Source organism: Oncorhynchus nerka, linkage group LG15, assembly GCF_034236695.1.
Source record: "Oncorhynchus nerka isolate Pitt River linkage group LG15, Oner_Uvic_2.0, whole genome shotgun sequence".
NCBI lineage: Eukaryota > Metazoa > Chordata > Actinopteri > Salmoniformes > Salmonidae > Oncorhynchus > Oncorhynchus nerka.
Window position 1 is genome coordinate 91,630,024 of NC_088410.1, and position 23,881 is coordinate 91,653,904.

General features: G+C 45.4%; 1 protein-coding gene across 1 annotated transcript in view; it reads left to right on the top strand.

Annotated features, from left to right (window-relative positions):
- The first annotated feature begins 551 nt into the window (after nucleotides 1-551).
- The window catches only part of LOC115143522 (copine-5-like), a 372,435-nt gene continuing 349,105 nt past the window's right edge, over nucleotides 552-23,881 (top strand). The window contains 1 exon segment of the mRNA XM_065002049.1: nucleotides 552-786. Coding sequence (XP_064858121.1) covers nucleotides 677-786 — 110 coding nt within the window. The 5' untranslated portion in view covers nucleotides 552-676.

The following is a 23,881-nucleotide window of genomic DNA, read 5'->3' on the forward strand; positions in this document are numbered from 1 at the left end:
TAAGGTGAATCCACATAAACACCACGGATATATGTGTCAAAATAGATGACCAGCTATGACACCTGAATGAAGGCTTTACAGAAGCATCCAGCTGTGCGCGTATAGCCGGGAGGCTGGTTGGGAACGCCCGCGTGAAATCGCATGTGGGAGGGAGGCTGGCTGGGAACGCCCGCGTGGAATCACATGTGGGAGGGAGGATGGGAAATGGAGGGAGGTGGAGGAGAGAGTAGTAGTGTAGTGTAGAAACCGCGTTCTCTCTCTTCAGTCTCCGGTCCGCTCAGTCTGCTCATCAGCCGATGGAGTAGAGCTCCTCTTGACACGCAGAGAGCAGGTCACCAGGTTACTCCCCTATCATGCGCTGCCTGCTGTTACCGTGAGCGTTTTGGTATCAGCTGTAGCTAGCGTGGCAGAACGGTAGGTCTCCCCAGCCTAAACGGCACTATCTATGGATAGTTCGTCAAGTGCGCTTCTCCAGAGGGCTGTTGGTGTCCAGTTTCCCTGAATCTCTCTCTCTCTGTCTCTCTCTCCCTGGCTGGCTCTCTCAGTGTTCTCGCGACCCACCGGGAGTTTGGAAACGACACAATCACCACCCAACACGCGTTCGACCGGGGCCAGGCTGTGCGAGTCACGGATCGCTCCCGAGCCGCCCCGCGCGCTCGCCCTCGCGCTTGCCCCTATGGAGGGGGACGTGATGGACAAGCTGGAGGACATGTCCTCGGTGTACGAGTTCGACCCGATCACCGGGAACATCCCCGCCACTAAAGTAGAGATCACCGTCTCCTGCAGGTGAGTTAACCCCAGTGGACCGGGAGCCTTTCATCTCCAGTAGTGCTATTCTTGTTGTAGTCAGTTGGGGACACATAATGGAAACAAAGTCCACTTGTTTGAATATCCTAAGTTTTTTTGTGTGTGGTGAGTGAGTGAGTGAGTGAGTGAGTGAGTGAGTGAGTGAGTGAGTGAGTGAGTGAGTGAGTGAGTGAGTGAGTGAGTGAGTGAGTGAGTGAGTGAGTGCTGTGATGTTGCTGCAACACCTTTAAAGTACACAAAAAAAAAATTTAAACGTGAAAACGAACAACACTCCGCAAGTAGTGTTCAACTCCTATTGCGTCCTAACTGGCCATGCGTTATGGTAAGGGGTTATAGAAATATACAACATGGATAGGGAAGATTCTCTGACAGTGGAGGGGTTTTGGGTGGGAACTGCTATATCTGTATTCAACCAAGGTGCGGCTGAGCAATACAAGACAGGGAGTTGTCGGTATCGCAGAAATGGGAATGCAGTTCTTCAACTGCGTTCCTGCTATTTACATTTTTCTACTTCACATCATTAAAAAAAACATTTATGGGTGAATTCTTTGAGTGAGGAATGTTGCACTTGGATTGAAAACAATGAGAGGCATCTACCCTGGTAGATTTCTGCTCTTTGTTTGTCTATTATGGAGGTCATTTTCATTCTACATACAGATGTGGGGTCTTCATTTGAGCCAGTTTACTACAGCAGGAAAATAATCCTGAAGCAACTGGAAATGTGAATTATTATGTGGATTATACTTAATGGACATTTGTTTAGGGGTTGATACATTTTTGTTTAAGGAAAAATCAAGTCTGACAATTTTAAGTGGAAATTACAAACTTCAAAATCCTATTTAATCCTCAAATAAACTACACGTTTTACACTTCCTCCATTGCAGAAAAGTTATCCTGCAACAGGGTGATCAAATTAAGCTCCAACATCTGTTCATCACTCCTCATCCAGCCACTCTTTAGAAACATTAGCTAGCTGGATGAATGATGAATAGATCAGCTGCACTGTGTTATCATGCGTTGCCTAATGGTGTTGTTGTTAATGGTTATGAATGACCCTGTACTCCAGTGTATATTAGCGTACAGGGTTTAGGACTACGTGCATTTTGATGCCCCCTCAGTGTATGTGTGGTATGTGTCGATGTGGGTGTGTCTGTAAGTCTGTGTTAAGTGATGCGAGAAACCACTTGAGTCCACAATGCTGTGTGTGTGCGTGCATGTGCCGCATGTGCATTTTTTTGGTCTATTTAGTCTATTTTAGATGAGTGATGAATCGGAGCAAGATTCTGTATTCCATCACATACGAGCAAGGCAGTGCTGTTTTCAAGGCCTCAGGTCATAAAACATCACTTCCTCCCTTCCTTCCTTCCTTCCTTCCTTCCATTTTAGAGTCACTAAAATGTATCTGTTTGGTCTTGTCCCACCGAGCTATTTAGTGACTAACTGAGTCTCTCTGGATAAGAGCGTCTGCTAAATGACTAACTGAGTCTCTGGATAAGTGTCTGCTAAATGACTTGCTGAATCTCTGGATAAGAGCGTCTGCTAAATGACTAACTGAGTCTCTGGATAAGAACGTCTGCTAAATTACTAACTGAGTCTCTCTGGATAAGAGCGTCTGCTAAATGACTAACTGAGTCTCTGGATAAGAACGTCTGCTAAATGACTAGCTGAATCTCTGGATAAGAGCGTCTGCTAAATGACTAACTGAGTCTCTGGATAAGAATGTCTGCTAAATGACTAACTGAGTCTCTCTGGATAAGAGCGTCTGCTAAATGACTAACTGAGTCTCTGGATAAGTGTCTGCTAAATGACTTGCTGAATCTCTGGATAAGAGCGTCTGCTAAATGACTAACTGAATCTCTGGATAAGTGTCTGCTAAATGACTTGCTGAATCTCTGGATAAGAGTGTCTGCTAAATGACTAACTGAGTCTCTGGATAAGAACGTCTGCTAAATGACTAACTGAGTCTCTCTGGATAAGAGTGTCTGCTAAATGACTAACTGAGTCTCTCTGGATAAGAGTGTCTGCTAAATGACTAACTGAGTCTCTCTGGATAAGAGTGTCTGCTAAATGACTAACTGAGTCTCTCTGGATAAGAGTGTCTGCTAAATGACTAACTGAGTCTCTCTGGATAAGAGTGTCTGCTAAATGACTAACTGAGTCTCTGGATAAGAGTGTCTGCTTAAATGACTAACTGAGTCTCTGGATAAGAGCGTCTGCTAAATGACTAACTGAGTCTCTGGATAAGAACGTCTGCTAAATGACTAACTGAGTCTCTCTGGATAAGAGCGTCTGCTAAATGACTAACTGAATCTCTGGATAAGAACGTCTGCTAAATGACTAACTGAGTCTCTGGATAAGAACGTCTGCTAAATGACTAACTGAGTCTCTCTGGATAAGAGCGTCTGCTAAATGACTAACTGAGTCTCTCTGGATAAGAGCGTCTGCTAAATGACTAACTGAGTCTCTGGATAAGAACGTCTGCTAAATGACTAACTGAGTCTCTCTGGATAAGAGCGTCTGCTAAATGACTAACTGAATCTCTGGATAAGAACGTCTGCTAAATGACTAGCTGAATCTCTGGATAAGAGCGTCTGCTAAATGACTAACTGAGTCTCTCTGGATAAGAACGTCTGCTAAATGACTAACTGAATCTCTGGATAAGTGTCTGCTAAATGACTTGCTGAATCTCTGGATAAGAGCATCTGCTAAATGACTAACTGAATCTCTGGATAAGAGCGTCTGCTAAATGACTAACTGAGTCTCTCTGGATAAGAGCATCTGCTAAATGACTAACTGAGTCTCTCTGGATAAGAGCGTCTGCTAAATGACTAACTGAGTCTCTCTGGATAAGAGTGTCTGCTAAATGACTAACTGAGTCTCTCTGGATAAGAGTGTCTGCTAAATGACTAACTGAGTCTCTCTGGATAAGAGTGTCTGCTAAATGACTAACTGAGTCTCTGGATAAGAGCGTCTGCTAAATGACTAACTGAGTCTCTGGATAAGTGTCTGCTAAATGACTAACTGAATCTCTGGATAAGAGCGTCTGCTAAATGACTAACTGAGTCTCTCTGGATAAGTGTCTGCTAAATGACTAACTGAATCTCTGAATAAGAGCGTCTGCTAAATGACTAACTGAATCTCTGGATAAGTGTCTGCTAAATTACTAGCTGAATCTCTGGATAAGAGCGTCTGCTAAATGACTAACTGAATCTCTGGATAAGTGTCTGCTAAATGACTAACTGAATCTCTGAATAAGTGTCTGCTAAATGACTAACTGAATCTCTGGATAAGAACGTCTGCTAAATGACTAACTGAATCTCTGGATAAGAGCATCTGCTAAATGACTAGCTGAATCTCTGGATAAGTGTCTGCTAAATGACTAACTGAATCTCTGGATAAGAACGTCTGCTAAATTACTAGCTGAATCTCTGGATAAGAGCGTCTGCTAAATGACTAACTGAGTCTCTCTGGATAAGAGCGTCTGCTAAATGATTAACTGAGTCTCTCTGGATAAGAGTGTCTGCTAAATGACTAACTGAGTCTCTGGATAAGAGCGTCTGCTAAATGACTAACTGAATCTCTGGATAAGTGTCTGCTAAATGACTAACTGAATCTCTGGATAAGAACGTCTGCTAAATGACTAACTGAGTCTCTCTGGATAAGAGCGTCTGCTAAATGACTAACTGAGTCTCTGGATAAGAGCGTCTGCTAAATGACTAACTGAGTCTCTCTGGATAAGAGCGTCTGCTAAATGACTAACTGAATCTCTGGATAAGAGCGTCGGCTAAATTACTAACTGAGTCTCTGGATAAGAGCGTCTGCTAAATGACTAACTGAGTCTCTCTGGATAAGAGCGTCTGCTAAATGATTAACTGAGTCTCTCTGGATAAGAGTGTCTGCTAAATGACTAACTGAGTCTCTGGATAAGAGCGTCTGCTAAATGACTAACTAAATGACTAACTGAGTCTCTGGATAAGAGTGTCTGCTAAATTACTAACTGTGCATCACATTCATCTCTCTCCTCTGCGTCCCGCCTCCCTCTCAGGTAATCACAGAAGCACAGAGGGAGAATCTAACATTACCAACCAGCCCCATTCTCCCCATAGTGTCCTCACCTTCCTTTCCATCTCTAACCAGATCGCAGTCAAGGACACAACTAGGCTGTATTGAGAAACAGACACTGCATCTGCTTGCCTGTGAGGGGCTAGAAAACTCAAGGACACACACACACACACTCTGTTGTAGAGCAGTGGGAGCCTGTTGAGGGTTGGAGAGGGACTGAGCCCTAACAAGACTCTACTGTATTATTGAACACTGGGAGGGTGGGTTACACTGCTGCATGTTTTACTGCATCCTGAGGTAAAATGTCCACAGTACCTTGAGAATGGCAGCAGCTGAAACATTGGAGCTGCCTGATTACAGTATATTGAATTCAATAATACATGGATCATTACATTAAACAAGAACGAATGTGTACTTTTTTTAATGTGTGTGCATGCTTTCCCTCTACATAGAGGTAAAACACTGTATTCACAATGTCTCAGAGTAGGAGCCCTGATCTGGGATCATTTCACCTTTTAGATCATACAGAATAAGGTCATATGGACAGGGAGAACCTGATCCTAGATCAGCACTATGACTGAATACTGGTCCTTTTAGATCACATGGACAGGGAGGACCTGATCCTACTCCCAATCACAGCCAGATGTGATACAGCCTGGATTCGAACCAGGGACTGTAGTGACGCCTCTTGCGTTGAGATGCAGTGCCACTCGGGAGTACTTCTGATTCACTTAATGCACTCACCAAGTTCATGTATTTGTTAGCTGAGGCACACTTAACACTCAAAGTTAACAAAAAAGACTTCTGGACAGCTAGAGGGGGCACCGACCAACACAGATTTTTAGAGTGAGTTTGTGTGATCATGTGCGATTTAATCTAATTTTCGCTCAGTGATCTCATTCAGCATTTGGTATCATTCATTCATTCAGCTAAATACTGTAGTTGGATTCAGACAAAGGGAGTTTGGGGTTTTGTCAATGGCACCTTGTCTCTTCCTATTGCAATGGTGTAATTGGTGAATCATTTATTTTAGTGAAGGTATGTATGATTGTGCCTGGGTGTTCACCCATTGGTTGTATTCTCCAGTGTGGGTGTTCACCCATTGGTTGTATTCTCCAGTGTGGGTGTTCACCCATTGGTTGTATTCTCCAGTGAGGGTGTTCACCCATTGGTTGTATTCTCCAGTGTGGGTGTTCACCCATTGGTTGTATTCTCCAGTGAGGGTGTTCACCCATTGGTTGTATTCTCCAGTGTGGGTGTTCACCCATTGGTTGTATTCTCCAGTGTGGGTGTTCACCCATTGGTTGTATTCTCCAGTGTGGGTGTTCACCCATTGGTTGTATTCTCCAGTGTGGGTGTTCACCCATTGGTTGTATTCTCCAGTGTGGGTGTTCACCCATTGGTTGTATTCTCCAGTGTGGGTGTTCACCCATTGGTTGTATTCTCCAGTGTGGGTGTTCACCCATTGGTTGTATTCTCCAGTGTGGGTGTTCACCCATTGGTTGTATTCTCCAGTGTGGGTGTTCACCCATTGGTTGTATTCTCCAGTGAGTGACAGAGAACGTGTGGGTGTTCACCCATTGGTTGTATTCTCCAGTGAGTGACAGAGAACGTGTGGGTGTTCACCCATTGGTTGTATTCTCCAGTGTGGGTGTTCACCCATTGGTTGTATTCTCCAGTGAGTGACAGAGAACGTGTGGGTGTTCACCCATTGATTGTATTCTCCAGTGTGGGTGTTCACCCATTGGTTGTATTCTCCAGTGTGGGTGTTCACCCATTGGTTGTATTCTCCAGTGAGGGTGTTCACCCATTGGTTGTATTCTCCAGTGTGGGTGTTCACCCATTGGTTGTATTCTCCAGTGTGGGTGTTCACCCATTGGTTGTATTCTCCAGTGTGGGTGTTCACCCATTGGTTGTATTCTCCAGTGAGTGACAGAGAACGTGTGGGTGTTCACCCATTGGTTGTATTCTCCAGTGAGTGACAGAGAAAGTGTGGGTGTTCACCCATTGGTTGTATTCTCCAGTGAGGGTGTTCACTCAGTCTTAGTGTCAGTGTTGAATATGTGAATGAAATCTATTTAGTCATGCTCCTTTTATACATGATGAAATCATTATATATGTATATATATTTTACACACATTTCTATAACGACCGTGTAATATGCAGTGCTAATGGGACATTTATGGTGCAAAGCAATTCACCTTGAAATGTAATTTTTCTCCACCTATGTGTCGCCAAATGACGCATTCATCCCATCGCAAATTCCACAGAATCTGTACATTCCACATCATACATCAATCTGTCACGCTTCTCAAGTCTTTCCACATCCAACCAATGAGCAGTTCGAGGCATTACAAATCTATGTGCATAGCTTTTGTTAAGGCTGTTGCCGGATGCATTGTGAGTCAGAATGGCAGTGAAAGAAAGATGTTCACAGTGTATTACTGGCAGTGCTCAAGTACTTCTCCATACTTGTGCTAGTGTCCTGTACTCTACCATAGTGTCCTGTACTCTACCATAGTGTACTGTACTCTACCATAGTGTCCTGTACTCTACCATAGTGTACTGTACTCTACCATAGTGTACTGTACTCTACCATAGTGTCCTGTCCTCTACCATAGTGTCCTGTACTCTACCATAGTGTACTGTACTCTACCATAGTGTACTGTACTCTACCATAGTGTACTGTACTCTACCATAGTGTCCTGTACTCTACCATAGTGTACTGTACTCTACCATAGTGTCCTGTACTCTACCATAGTGTCCTGTACTCTACCATAGTGTACTGTACTCTACCATAGTGTCCTGTACTCTACCATAGTGTACTGTACTCTACCATAGTGTCCTGTACTCTACCATAGTGTACTGTACTCTACCATAGTGTCCTGTACTCTACCATAGTGTCCTGTACTCTACCATAGTGTCCTGTACTCTACCATAGTGTACTGTACTCTACCATAGTGTCCTGTACTCTACCATAGTGTACTGTACTCTACCATAGTGTACTGTGCTCTACCATAGTGTCCTGTGCTCTACCATAGTGTACTGTACTCTACCATAGTGTACTGTACTCTACCATAGTGTCCTGTACTCTACCATAGTGTACTGTACTCTAGTGTACTGTACTCTACCATAGTGTCCTGTACTCTACCATAGTGTACTGTACTCTACCATAGTGTACTGTACTCTACCATAGTGTCCTGTACTCTACCATAGTGTACTGTACTCTACCATAGTGTCCTGTACTCTACCATAGTGTACTGTACTCTACCACTCTACCATAGTGTACTGTACTCTACCATAGTGTCCTGTACTCTACCATAGTGTACTGTACTCTACCATAGTGTACTGTACTCTACCATAGTGTCCTGTACTCTACCATAGTGTACTGTACTCTACCATAGTGTACTGTAATCTACCATAGTGTCCTGTACTCTACCATAGTGTACTGTACTCTACCATAGTGTCCTGTACTCTACCATAGTGTCCTGTACTCTACCATAGTGTACTGTACTCTACCATAGTGTCCTGTACTCTACCATAGTGTACCTCTACCATAGTGTCCTGTACTCTACCATAGTGTCCTGTACTCTACCATAGTGTACTGTACTCTACCATAGTGTCCTGTACTCTACCATAGTGTACTGTACTCTACCATAGTGTACTGTACTCTACCATAGTGTCCTGTACTCTACCATAGTGTACTGTACTCTACCATAGTGTCCTGTACTCTACCATAGTGTACTGTACTCTACCATAGTGTCCTGTACTCTACCATAGTGTACTGTACTCTACCATAGTGTCCTGTACTCTACCATAGTGTCCTGTACTCTACCATAGTGTACTGTACTCTACCATAGTGTCCTGTACTCTACCATAGTGTACTGTACTCTACCATAGTGTCCTGTACTCTACCATAGTGTACAGTACTCTACCATAGTGTACTGTACTCTACCATAGTGTCCTGTACTCTACCATAGTGTACTGTACTCTACCATAGTGTCCTGTACTCTACCATAGTGTCCTGTACTCTACCATAGTGTACTGTACTCTACCATAGTGTCCTGTACTCTACCATAGTGTACTGTACTCTACCATAGTGTACTGTACTCTACCATAGTGTCCTGTCCTCTACCATAGTGTCCTGTACTCTACCATAGTGTACTGTACTCTACCATAGTGTACTGTACTCTACCATAGTGTACTGTACTCTACCATAGTGTCCTGTACTCTACCATAGTGTACTGTACTCTACCATAGTGTCCTGTACTCTACCATAGTGTACTGTACTCTACCATAGTGTCCTGTACTCTACCATAGTGTCCTGTACTCTACCATAGTGTCCTGTACTCTACCATAGTGTCCTGTACTCTACCATAGTGTCCTGTGCTCTACCATAGTGTACTGTACTCTACCATAGTACTGTACTCTACCATAGTGTCCTGTGCTCTACCATAGTGTACTGTACTCTACCATAGTGTACTGTACTCTACCATAGTGTCCTGTACTCTACCATAGTGTACTGTACTCTACCATAGTGTACTGTACTCTACCATAGTGTCCTGTACTCTACCATAGTGTACTGTACTCTACCATAGTGTACTGTACTCTACCATAGTGTCCTGTACTCTACCATAGTGTACTGTACTCTACCATAGTGTCCTGTACTCTACCATAGTGTACTGTACTCTACCATAGTGTCCTGTACTCTACCATAGTGTCCTGTACTCTACCATAGTGTACTGTACTCTACCATAGTGTACTGTACTCTACCATAGTGTCCTGTACTCTACCATAGTGTCCTGTACTCTACCATAGTGTACTGTAATCTACCATAGTGTCCTGTACTCTACCATAGTGTCCTGTACTCTACCATAGTGTCCTGTACTCTACCATAGTGTCCTGTACTCTACCATAGTGTACTGTACTCTACCATAGTGTCCTGTACTCTACCATAGTGTACTGTACTCTACCATAGTGTCCTGTACTCTACCATAGTGTCCTGTACTCTACCATAGTGTACTGTACTCTACCATAGTGTCCTGTACTCTACCATAGTGTACTGTACTCTACCATAGTGTACTGTACTCTACCATAGTGTCCTGTACTCTACCATAGTGTACTGTACTCTACCATAGTGTACTGTACTCTACCATAGTGTCCTGTACTCTACCATAGTGTACTGTACTCTACCATAGTGTCCTGTACTCTACCATAGTGTCCTGTACTCTACCATAGTGTACTGTACTCTACCATAGTGTCCTGTACTCTACCATAGTGTACTGTACTCTACCATAGTGTCCTGTACTCTACCATAGTGTACAGTACTCTACCATAGTGTACTGTACTCTACCATAGTGTCCTGTACTCTACCATAGTGTACTGTACTCTACCATAGTGTCCTGTACTCTACCATAGTGTCCTGTACTCTACCATAGTGTACTGTACTCTACCATAGTGTCCTGTACTCTACCATAGTGTACTGTACTCTACCATAGTGTACTGTACTCTACCATAGTGTCCTGTACTCTACCATAGTGTCCTGTACTCTACCATAGTGTACTGTACTCTACCATAGTGTCCTGTACTCTACCATAGTGTACTGTACTCTACCATAGTGTCCTGTACTCTACCATAGTGTACTGTACTCTACCATAGTGTCCTGTACTCTACCATAGTGTCCTGTACTCTACCATAGTGTACTGTACTCTACCATAGTGTCCTGTACTCTACCATAGTGCCCTGTACTCTACCATAGTGTACTGTACTCTACCATAGTGTCCTGTACTCTACCATAGTGTACTGTACTCTACCATAGTGTCCTGTACTCTACCATAGTGTCCTGTACTCTACCATAGTGTCCTGTACTCTACCATAGTGTACTGTACTCTACCATAGTGTCCTGTACTCTACCATAGTGTCCTGTACTCTACCATAGTGTACTGTACTCTACCATAGTGTACTGTACTCTACCATAGTGTCCTGTACTCTACCATAGTGTACTGTACTCTACCATAGTGTACTGTACTCTACCATAGTGTCCTGTACTCTACCATAGTGTACTGTACTCTACCATAGTGTACTGTACTCTACCATAGTGTCCTGTACTCTACCATAGTGTACTGTACTCTACCATAGTGTACTGTACTCTACCATAGTGTCCTGTACTCTACCATAGTGTACTGTACTCTACCATAGTGTCCTGTACTCTACCATAGTGTCCTGTACTCTACCATAGTGTACTGTACTCTACCATAGTGTCCTGTACTCTACCATAGTGTCCTGTAATCTACCATAGTGTACTGTACTCTACCATAGTGTCCTGTACTCTACCATAGTGTTCTGTACTCTACCATAGTGTACTGTACTCTACCATAGTGTCCTGTACTCTACCATAGTGTCCTGTACTCTACCATAGTGTACTGTACTCTACCATAGTGTCCTGTACTCTACCATAGTGTACTGTACTCTACCATAGTGTCCTGTACTCTACCATAGTGTACTGTACTCTACCATAGTGTACTGTACTCTACCATAGTGTCCTGTACTCTACCATAGTGTACTGTACTCTACCATAGTGTACTGTACTCTACCATAGTGTCCTGTACTCTACCATAGTGTACTGTACTCTACCATAGTGTCCTGTACTCTACCATAGTGTACTGTACTCTACCATAGTGTACTGTACTCTACCATAGTGTCCTGTACTCTACCATAGTGTACTGTACTCTACCATAGTGTACTGTACTCTACCATAGTGTCCTGTACTCTACCATAGTGTACTGTACTCTACCATAGTGTCCTGTACTCTACCATAGTGTACTGTACTCTACCATAGTGTACTGTACTCTACCATAGTGTACTGTACTCTACCATAGTGTACTGTCCTCTACCATAGGTAATACTCTGGTCCTGTTGACAGTGTACCGTCCTCTGCCATAGGTAATACTCTGGTCCTGTTGACAGTGTCCTCTACTCTACCATAGGTAATACTCTGGTCCTGTTGACAGTGTCCTGTACTCTACCATAGGTAATACTCTGGTCCTGTTGACAGTGTACTGTACTCTACCATAGGTAATACTCTGGTCCTGTTGACAGTGTACTGTACTCTACCATAGGTAATACTCTGGTCCTGTTGACAGTGTCCTGTACTCTACCATAGGTAATACTCTGGTCCTGTTGACAGTGTCCTGTACTCTACCATAGGTAATACTCTGGTCCTGTTGACAGTGTACTGTCCTCTACCATAGGTAATACTCTGGTCCTGTTGACAGTGTACTGTACTCTACCATAGGTAATACTCTGGTCCTGTTGACAGTGTCCTGTACTCTACCATAGTGTACTGTACTCTACCATAGGTAATACTCTGGTCCTGGTGACAGTGTACTGTACTCTACCATAGGTAATACTCTGGTCCTGTTGACAGTGTACTGTACTCTACCATAGGTAATACTCTGGTCCTGTTGACAGTGTCCTGTACTCTACCATAGGTAATACTCTGGTCCTGTTGACAGTGTCCTGTACTCTACCATAGGTAATACTCTGGTCCTGTTGACAGTGTACTGTACTCTACCATAGGTAATACTCTGGTCCTGTTGACAGTGTACTGTACTCTACCATAGGTAATACACCTCTGGCCTGCTCGCCTCCCTACCACTGAGGAAGTACAGTTCCCGCTCAGCCCAGTCAAAACTGTTCGCTGCTCTGGCCCCCCAATGGTGGAACAAACTCCCTCACGACGCCAGGACAGCGGAGTCAATCACCATCTTCCGGAGACACCTGAAAGCCCACCTCTTTAAGGAATACCTAGGATAGGATAAAGTAATCCTTCTCACCCCCCCCACCTTAAAAGATTTAGATGCACTATTGTAAAGTGGCTGCTCCACTGGATGTCATAAGGTGAATGCACCAATTTGTAAGTCGCTCTGGATAAGAGCGTCTGCTAAATGACTTAAATGTAAATGTAAATGTAATACTCTGGTCCTGTTGACAGTGTACTGTCCTCTACCATAGGTAATACTCTGGTCCTCTACCATAGGTAATACTCTGGTCCTGTTGACAGTGTCCTGTACTCTACCATAGGTAATACTCTGGTCCTGTTGACATTGTACTGTCCTCTACCATAGGTAATACTCTGGTCCTGTTGACAGTGTCCTGTACTCTACCATAGGTAATACTCTGGTCCTGTTGACAGTGTCCTGTACTCTACCATAGGTAATACTCTGGTCCTGTTGACATTGTACTGTCCTCTACCATAGGTAATACTCTGGTCCTGTTGACAGTGTACTGTCCTCTACCATAGGTAATACTCTGGTCCTGTTGACATTGTACTGTCCTCTACCATAGGTAATACTCTGGTCCTGTTGACAGTGTACTGTACTCTACCATAGGTAATACTCTGGTCCTGTTGACAGTGTACTGTCCTCTACCATAGGTAATACTCTGGTCCTGTTGACAGTGTCCTGTACTCTACCATAGGTAATACTCTGGTCCTGTTGACAGTGTACTGTCCTCTACCATAGGTAATACTCTGGTCCTGTTGACAGTGTACTGTCCTCTGCCATAGGTAATACTCTGGTCCTGTTGACAGTGTCCTGTACTCTACCATAGGTAATACTCTGGTCCTGTTGACAGTGTCCTGTACTCTACCATAGGTAATACTCTGGTCCTGTTGACAGTGTCCTGTACTCTACCATAGGTAATACTCTGGTCCTGTTGACATTGTACTGTCCTCTACCATAGGTAATACTCTGGTCCTGTTGACAGTGTACTGTACTCTACCATAGGTAATACTCGGGTCCTGTTGACAGTGTCCTGTCCTCTACCATAGGTAATACTCTGGTCCTGTTGACATTGTACTGTCCTCTACCATAGGTAATACTCTGGTCCTGTTGACAGTGTACTGTCCTCTACCATAGGTAATACTCTGGTCCTGTTGACAGTGTACTGTCCTCTACCATAGGTAATACTCTGGTCCTGTTGACAGTGTACTGTACTCTACCATAGGTAATACTCTGGTCCTGTTGACAGTGTCCTGTACTCTACCATAGGTAATACTCTGGTCTCTACCATAGGTAATACTCTGGTCCTGTTGACAGTGTACTGTACTCTACCATAGGTAATACTCTGGTCCTGTTGACAGTGTCCTGTACTCTACCATAGGTAATACTCTGGTCCTGTTGACAGTGTACTGTCCTCTACCATAGGTAATACTCTGGTCCTGTTGACAGTGTACTGTACTCTCTACTCTGGTCCATAGGTAATACTCTGGTCCTGTTGACAGGTGTCCTGTACTCTACCATAGGTAATACTCTGGTCCTGTTGACAGTGTCCTGTACTCTACCATAGGTAATACTCTGGTCCTGTTGACAGTGTACTGTGTAATACTCTGGTCCTGTTGACAGTGTACTCTACCATAGGTAATACTGGCCTGGCCTCCCTACCACTGTTGAGTCAAAAGCTGTACTGTGGAACAAACTCCCTCACGACCATAGGTAATACATCTTGGTCCTGATAAAGTAATGACCAGCACTATTGTAAAGTGGCTGCTCCACTGTCCTGTGAATGCACAATTTGTAAGTCTGGATAACCTTAAATAGGTAATACTCTGGTCCTGTTGACAGTGTACTGACACTCTGGTCCTCTACCATGTACTCTGGTCCTGTTGACAGTGTCCTGTCCTCTACCATAGGTAATACTCTGGTCCTGTTGACAGTGTACTGTCCTCTACCATAGGTAATACTCTGGTCCTGTTGACAGTGTCCTGTACTCTACTCTGGTCCATAGGTAATCTACCATAGGGTCCTGTTGACAGTGTACTGACCAGGTAATACTCTGGTCCTGTTGACATTGTACTGTCCTCTACCATAGGTAATACTCTGGTCCTGTTGACAGTAATACTCTGTACTCTACCATAGGTAATACTCTGGTCCTGTTGACAGTGTCCTGTACCTACCATAGGTAATACCATGACAGTGTACTGTCCTCTACCATAGGTAATACTCTGGTCCTGTTGACAGTGTACTGTCCTCTACCATAGGTAATACTCTGGTCCTGTTGACAGTGTCCTGACTCTACCATAGGTAATACTCTGGTCCTGTTGACAGTGTACTGTACTCTACCATAGGTAATACTGGTCCTGTTGACAGTGTCCTGTACTCTACCATAGGATAGTCCTGTGACAGTGTACTGTACTCTACCATAGGTAATACTCTGGTCCTGTTGACAGTGTACTGTACTCTACCATAGGTAATACTCTGGTCCTGTTGACAGTGTACTGTCCTCTACCATAGGTAATACTCTGGTCCTGTTGACAGTGTCCTGTCCTCTACCATAGGTAATACTCTGGTCCTGTTGACAGTGTACTGTCTCTACCATAGGTAATACTCTTGTCCTGTTGACAGTGTACTGTCCTCTACCATAGGTAATACTCTGGTCCTGTTGACAGTGTACTGTACTCTACCATAGGTAATACTCTGGTCCTGTTGACAGTGGTACCATAGGTAATACTCTGTCTCTACCAGTGTACTGTACTCTACCATAGGTAATACTCCTGTTGACAGTGTCCTGTACCATAGGACTCTGGTCCTGTTGACAGTGTACTGTCCTCTACCATAGGTAATACTCTGGTCCACCTGTAATAGGTAATACCCCTGGTCCTGTTGACAGTGTACTGTACTCTACCATAGGTAATACTCTGGTCCTGTTGACAGTGTCCACATCACCATAGTGTACTGTACTCTACCATAGGTAATACTCTGGTCCTGTTGACAGTGTACTGTACCTACCATAGGTAATACCCTGGTCCTGTTGACCAGGTACCTCTGGTCCTGTTGACAGTGTACTGTCCTCTACCATAGGTAATACTCTGGTCCTGTTGACAGTGTCCTGTACTCTACCATAGGTAATACTCTGGTCCTGTTGACATTGTACTGTCCTCTACCATAGGTAATACTCTGGTCCTGTTGACAGTGTACTGTACTCTACCATAGGTAATACTCTGGTCCTGTTGACAGTGTCCTGTACTCTACCATAGGTAATACTCTGGTCCTGTTGACAGTGTCCTGTACTCTACCATAGGTAATACTCTGGTCCTGTTGACATTGTACTGTCCATAGGTAATACTCTGGTCCTGTTGACAGTGTACTGTACTCTACCATAGGTAATACTCTGGTCCTGTTGACAGTGTCCTGTCCTCTACCATAGGTAATACTCTGGTCCTGTTGACATTGTACTGTCCTCTACCATAGGTAATACCCTGGTCCTGTTGACAGTGTACTGTCCTCTACCATAGGTAATACTCTGGTCCTGTTGACAGTGTACTGTCCTCTACCATAGGTAATACTCTGGTCCTGTTGACAGTGTACTGTACTCTACCATAGGTAATACTCTGGTCCTGTTGACAGTGTCCTGTACTCTACCATAGGTAATACTCTGGTCTCTACCATAGGTAATACTCTGGTCCTGTTGACAGTGTACTGTCCTCTACCATAGGTAATACTCTGGTCCTGTTGACAGTGTACTGTCCTCTACCATAGGTAATACTCTGGTCCTGTTGACAGTGTCCTGTACTCTACCATAGGTAATACTCTGGTCCTGTTGACAGTGTACTGTCCTCTACCATAGGTAATACTCTGGTCCTGTTGACAGTGTACTGTCCTCTACCATAGGTAATACTCTGGTCCTGTTGACAGTGTACTGTCCTCTACCATAGGTAATACTCTGGTCCTGTTGACATTGTCCAGTCATCACAACAAGTGGTCCTTTGAGGCACCTGTAATATTAGTATTTATTAGGGATCCCCATTAGCTGTTGCCAAGGCAGCAGCTACTCTTCCTGGGGTCCAAACACATCAAACCATCCACATCACATAGAAAACAACTGATAAAACAGTGAACTGTGTTTGTACTGAACAAAGTAAAGATAAAACAGTCCATCATATAACATCCCTACACCACCACACGTCCACAACACACCATTTAGCAGGTTAAATGGCGCTAGAGAACAAGGCTGATGTTTTACGTGTTCCCAACCAATTTTTTTTTCTTTTTTTTCTTTGCGTTGTTTTAACTGATTTTGAAACTTATTTTGTACATAATGTTGCCGCTACCGTCTCTTATGACCGAAAATAACTTCTGGACATCAGGACTGCGATTACTCACCACTGACTGGCAGAATCCTTTTTTTCATTTAACGAGTCTGACGAGCCCGACGCGAATGATGTACTGCTTCCCCGGGAACAGGCCCAGATCCCCGTGATTTGCGTAAAGAGGAGGTGGAGAAAAAGGGGCCAAAGGGCGGGATGCCTTCTGAGAATTCGTAGGCGATAGAAATAAACCCCCACTTCCTTCCATTCTGCTAGCAAACGTGCAATCTTTGGAGAATAAAATCAATGACGCAGAAGATTAAAATACCAACGGGACATTCAAAACTGTAACATCTTATGCTTCACGAGTCGTGGCTGAATGACGACATTATCAACATACAGCTGGCTGGTTATACGCTGTACCGGCAGGACAGAACAGCGGTGTCTGGTAAGACAAGGAGCGGAGGACTGTATCTTTTTGTAAAGAACAGCTGGTGCACGATATCATTATAAGCCTGCCTCACACACACACATACTATACGATACATTTATTAAACATAAGAATAAGTGAGTTTGTCACAACACAGCTCGTGGGAAGTGACAAAGAGCTCTTATAGGACCAGGGCTCAAAAATAATCATCAATAATTTTGCTCTTTATTTAGCCATCTTACCTATAAAACTTTTATTTGTTCATCGAAAATCGTGAATAACTCACCACAGGTTAATGAGAAGGCTGTGCTTGAAAGGATGAACATAACTCTGCAATGTTGGGTTCTATTGGAGAGAGTCTCAGTCTTTTTCCACACAGTCTGTGCCTGTATTTAGATTTCATGCTAGTGAGGGCTGAGAATCCACTCTCACATAGGTACGTGGTTGCACAGGGCATCAGTGTCTTAACAGCGCGATTTGCCAAGGCAGGATACTCTGAGCGCAGCCCAATCCAGAAATATGGCAGTGGTTTTTGATTAAATTAAATTTTCACAGAACTGCTTGTTGCAATTTTGATGAGGCTCTCTTGTTCAGATATCGATAAGTGGACTGGAGGCAGAGCATGAAAGGGATAATGAATCCAGTTGTTTGTGTCGTCCGTTTCGGGAAAGTACCTGTGTAATTGATTTGATTTGATTAATTGCGCACCAAACTCACTCGGGTGCTTCGCTATATCACATTTGACATTGTCCGTAAGCTTGAGTTCATTTGCACACAAAAATCATTCAATGATGGAAAGACCTGTGTGTTGTCCTTGTTAATGTAGACAGAAAAGAGCTCCAACTTCTTAATCATAGCCTCAATTTTGTCCCGCACATTGAATATATTTGCGAAGAGCCTGTAATCCTAGATTCAGATCATTCAGGTGAGAAAAAACATCACCCAGATAGGCCAGTCGTATGAGAAACTCGTCATCATGTGGTCAGACAAGTGAAAATTATTGTCGGTGAAGAAAACTTTAAACTCGTCTCTCAATTTTAAAAAAGACGTGTCAATACTTTGCCCCTTGATAACCAGCACACTTCTGTATGTATCATTATCATGGCATAGTGCAGAAAATACACAAGAGTTCAGGGGCCTTGCTTTAACAAAGTTAACCATTTTCACTGTAGCATCCAAAACATATTTCAAGCTGTCAGGCTTTCCTTTGGCAGCAAGAGCCTCTCGGTGGATGCTGCAGTTTACCCAAGTGGTGTTGGGAGCAACTGCTTGTACGCGCGTTACCACTCCACTATGTCTCCCTGTCATGGCTTTTGCACCATCAGTACAGATACCAACACATCTTGACCACCAAAGTCCATTTGATGTCACAAAGCTGTCCAGTACTTTATAAATAGCCTCTCCTGTTGTCCTGGTTTGCAGAAGACAATGTCTTCCTTAATTGAATTAATTTAATTTTAATTTAATTAAACGTAACAGACGTATACCAGGAGCTGTGCCAGGCCCGCCACATCTGTTGACTCATTCAGCTGTAACAGACGTATACCAGGAGCTGTGCCAGGCCCTCCACGTCTGTTGACTCATTCAGCTGTAACAGACATATACCAGGAGCTGTGCCAGGCCTGTTGACTCATCCAGCTGTAACAGACGTATACCAGGAGCTGTGCCAGGCCTGTTGACTCATCCAGCTGTAACAGACATATACCAGGAGCTGTGCCAGGCCCTCCACATCTGTTGACTCATTCAGCTGTAACAGACATATACCAGGAGCTGTGCCAGGCCCGCTACGTCTGTTGACTCATCCAGCTGTAACAGACGTATACCAGGAGCTGTGCCAGGCCCTCCACGTCTGTTGACTCATCCAGCTATAACAGACATATACCAGGAGCTGTTGACTCATCCAGCTGTAACAGACATATACCAGGAGCTGTGTCAGGCCCTCCACATCTGTTGACTCATCCAGCTATAACAGACATATACCAGGAGCTGTGCCAGGCCCTCCACGTCTGTTGACTCATCCAGCTATAACAGACATATACCAGGAGCTGTTGACTCATCCAGCTGTAAAATACATATACCAGGAGCTGTGTCAGGCCCTCCACATCTGTTGACTCATCCAGCTATAACAGACATATACCAGGAGCTGTGCCAGGCCCGCTACGTCTGTTGACTCATCCAGCTGTAACAGACATATACCAGGAGCTGTGCCAGGCCCGCTACGTCTGTTGACTCATTCAGCTGTAACAGACATATACCAGGAGCTGTGCCAGGCCCGCTACGCCTGTTGACTCATCCAGCTGTAACAGACATATACCAGGAGCTGTGCCACGTCTGTTGACTCATCCAGCTGTAACAGACATATACCAGGAGCTGTGCCAGGCCCGCCACGTCTGTTGACTCATCCAGCTGTAACAGACATATACCAGGAGCTGTGCCAGGCCCGCCACGTCTGTTGACTCATCCAGCTGTAACAGACATATACCAGGAGCTGTGCCAGGCCCGCTACGTCTGTTGACTCATCCAGCTGTAACAGACATATACCAGGAGCTGTGCCAGGCCCGCTACGTCTGTTTACTCATTCAGCTGTAACAGACATATACCAGGAGCTGTGCCAGGCCCGCTACGTCTGTTTACTCATCCAGCTGTAACAGACATATACCAGGAGCTGTGCCAGGCCTGTTGACTCATCCAGCTGTAACAGACATATACCAGGAGCTGTGCCAGGCCTGTTGACTCATTCAGCTGTAACAGACATATACCAGGAGCTGTGCCAGGCCCGCTACGTCTGTTGACTCATCCAGCTGTAACAGACATATACCAGGAGCTGTGCCAGGCCCTCCAAGTCTGTTGACTCATCCAGCTGTAACAGACGTATACCAGGAGCTGTGCCAGGCCCGCTACATCTGTTGACTCATTCAGCTGTAACAGACATATACCAGGAGCTGTGCCAGGCCCTCCACGTCTGTTGACTCATCCAGCTGTAACAGACGTATACCAGGAGCTGTGCCAGGCCCGCTACGTCTGTTGACTCATCCAGCTGTAACAGACGTATACCAGGAGCTGTGCCAGGCCCGCTACGTCTGTTGACTCATTCAGTTGTAACAGACATATACCAGGAGCTCTGCCAGGCCCGCTACATCTGTTGACTCATCCAGCTGTAACAGACGTATACCAGGAGCTGTGCCAGGCCCGCTACATCTGTTGACTCATTCAGCTGTAACAGACATATACCAGGAGCTGTGCCAGGCCCGCTACATCTGTTGACTCATTCAGCTGTAACAGACATATACCAGGAGCTGTGCCAGGCCTGTTGACTCATCCAGCTGTAACAGACGTATACCAGGAGCTGTGCCAGGCCCTCCACGTCTGTTGACTCATCCAGCTGTAACAGACGTATACCAGGAGCTGTGCCAGGCCCTCCACGTCTGTTGACTCATCCAGCTGTAACAGACGTATACCAGGAGCTGTGCCAGGCCTGTTGACTCATCCAGCTGTAACAGACATATACCAGGAGCTGTGCCACGTCTGTTGACTCATTCAGCTGTAACAGACATATACCAGGAGCTGTGCCAGGCCCGCTACGTCTGTTGACTCATCCAGCTGTAACAGACATATACCAGGAGCTGTGCCAGGCCCGCTACGTCTGTTGACTCATCCAGCTGTAACAGACATATACCAGGAGCTGTGCCAGGCCCGCTACGTCTGTTGACTCATCCAGCTGTAACAGACATATACCAGGAGCTGTGCCAGGCCCGCTACGTCTGTTTACTCATTCAGCTGTAACAGACATATACCAGGAGCTGTGCCAGGCCCGCTACGTCTGTTTACTCATCCAGCTGTAACAGACATATACCAGGAGCTGTGCCAGGCCTGTTGACTCATCCAGCTGTAACAGACCAATACCAGGAGCTGTGCCAGGCCTGTTGACTCATTCAGCTGTAACAGACATATAACAGGAGCTGTGCCAGGCCCGCTACGTCTGTTGACTCATCCAGCTGTAACAGACATATACCAGGAGCTGTGCCAGGCCCTCCAAGTCTGTTGACTCATCCAGCTGTAACAGACGTATACCAGGAGCTGTGCCAGGCCCGCTACATCTGTTGACTCATTCAGCTGTAACAGACATATACCAGGAGCTGTGCCAGGCCCTCCACGTCTGTTGACTCATCCAGCTGTAACAGACGTATACCAGGAGCTGTGCCAGGCCCGCTACGTCTGTTGACTCATCCAGCTGTAACAGACGTATACCAGGAGCTGTGCCAGGCCCGCTACATCTGTTGACTCATTCAGCTGTAACAGACATATACCAGGAGCTGTGCCAGGCCTGTTGACTCATCCAGCTGTAACAGACGTATACCAGGAGCTGTGCCAGGCCCGCTACATCTGTTGACTCATTCAGCTGTAACAGACATATACCAGGAGCTGTGCCAGGCCCTCCACGTCTGTTGACTCATCCAGCTGTAACAGACATATACCAGGAGCTGTGCCAGGCCTGTTGACTCATCCAGCTGTAACAGACATATACCAGGAGTTGTGCCAGGCCTGTTGACTCATCCAGCTGTAACAGTTGTATACCAGGAGCTGTGCCAGGCCCTCCACGTCTGTTGACTCATCCAGCTGTAACAGACGTATACCAGGAGCTGTGCCAGGCCCGCTACGTCTGTTGACTCATCCAGCTGTAACAGACGTATACCAGGAGCTGTGCCAGGCCTGTTGACTCATTCAGCTGTAACAGACATATACCAGGAGCTGTGCCAGGCCCTCCACGTCTGTTGACTCATTCAGCTGTAACAGACGTATACCAGGAGCTGTGCCAGGCCCGCTACATCTGTTGACTCATTCAGCTGTAACAGACGTATACCAGGAGCTGTGCCAGGCCCGCTACGTCTGTTGACTCATTCAGCTGTAACAGACATATACCAGGAGCTGTGCCAGGCCCGCTACGTCTGTTTACTCATTCAGCTGTAACAGACATATACCAGGAGCTGTGCCAGGCCCGCTACATCTGTTGACTCATCCAGCTGTAACAGACATATACCAGGAGCTGTGCCAGGCCCGTCACGTCTGTTGACTCATTCAGCTGTAACAGACATATACCAGGAGCTGTGCCAGGCCTGTTGACTCATCCAGCTGTAACAGACATATACCAGGAGCTGTGCCAGGCCCGCTACATCTGTTGACTCATCCAGCTGTAACAGACATATATCAGGAGCTGTGCCAGGCCTGTTGACTCATCCAGCTGTAACAGACGTATACCAGGAGCTGTGCCAGGCCTGTTGACTCATCCAGCTGTAACAGACATATACCAGGAGCTGTGGCAGGCCTGTTGACTCATCCAGCTGTAACAGACATATACCAGGAGCTGTGCCAGGCCCGCTACGTCTGTTGACTCATTCAGCTGTAACAGTCATATACCAGGAGCTGTGCCAGGCCCGCTACGTCTGTTGACTCATCCAGCTGTAACAGACGTATACCAGGAGCTGTACCAGGCCCGTCACGTCTGTTGACTCATCCAGCTATAACAGACATATACCAGTATATAAGTCTAAAGACTTAGATGCACTATTGTAAAGTGGCTGTTCCACTGGATGTCATAAGGTGAAAGCACCAATTTGTAAGTCGCTCTGGATAAGAGCGTCTGCTAAATGACTTAAATGTAAATGTACCAGGAGCTGTGCCAGGCCTGTTGACTCATCCAGCTGTAACAGACATATACCAGGAGCTGTGCCAGGCCTGTTGACTCATCCAGCTGTAACAGACATATACCAGGAGCTGTGCCAGGCCTGCTGACTCATTCAGCTGTAACAGACGTATACCAGGAGCTGTGCCAGGCCTGTTGACTCATCCAGCTGTAACAGACGTATACCAGGAGCTGTGCCAGGCCTGTTGACTCATTCAGCTGTAACAGACATATACCAGGAGCTGTGCCAGGCCCTCCACGTCTGTTGACTCATTCAGCTGTAACAGACGTATACCAGGAGCTGTGCCAGGCCTGCTACTTCTGTTGACTCATTCAGCTGTAACAGACGTATACCAGGAGCTGTGCCAGGCCCGCTACGTCTGTTGACTCATCCAGCTGTAACAGACGTATACCAGGAGCTGTACCAGGCCCGTCATGTCTGTTGACTCATCCAGCTATAACAGACATATACCAGTATATAAGTCTAAAGACTTAGATGCACTATTGTAAAGTGGCTGTTCCACTGGATGTCATAAGGTGAAAGCACCAATTTGTAAGTCGCTCTGGATAAGAGCGTCTGCTAAATGACTTAAATGTAAATGTACCAGGAGCTGTGCCAGGCCTGTTGACTCATCCAGCTGTAACAGACATATACCAGGAGCTGTGCCAGGCCTGTTGACTCATCCAGCTGTAACAGACATATACCAGGAGCTGTGCCAGGCCTGCTGACTCATTCAGCTGTAACAGACGTATACCAGGAGCTGTGCCAGGCCTGTTGACTCATCCAGCTGTAACAGACGTATACCAGGAGCTGTGC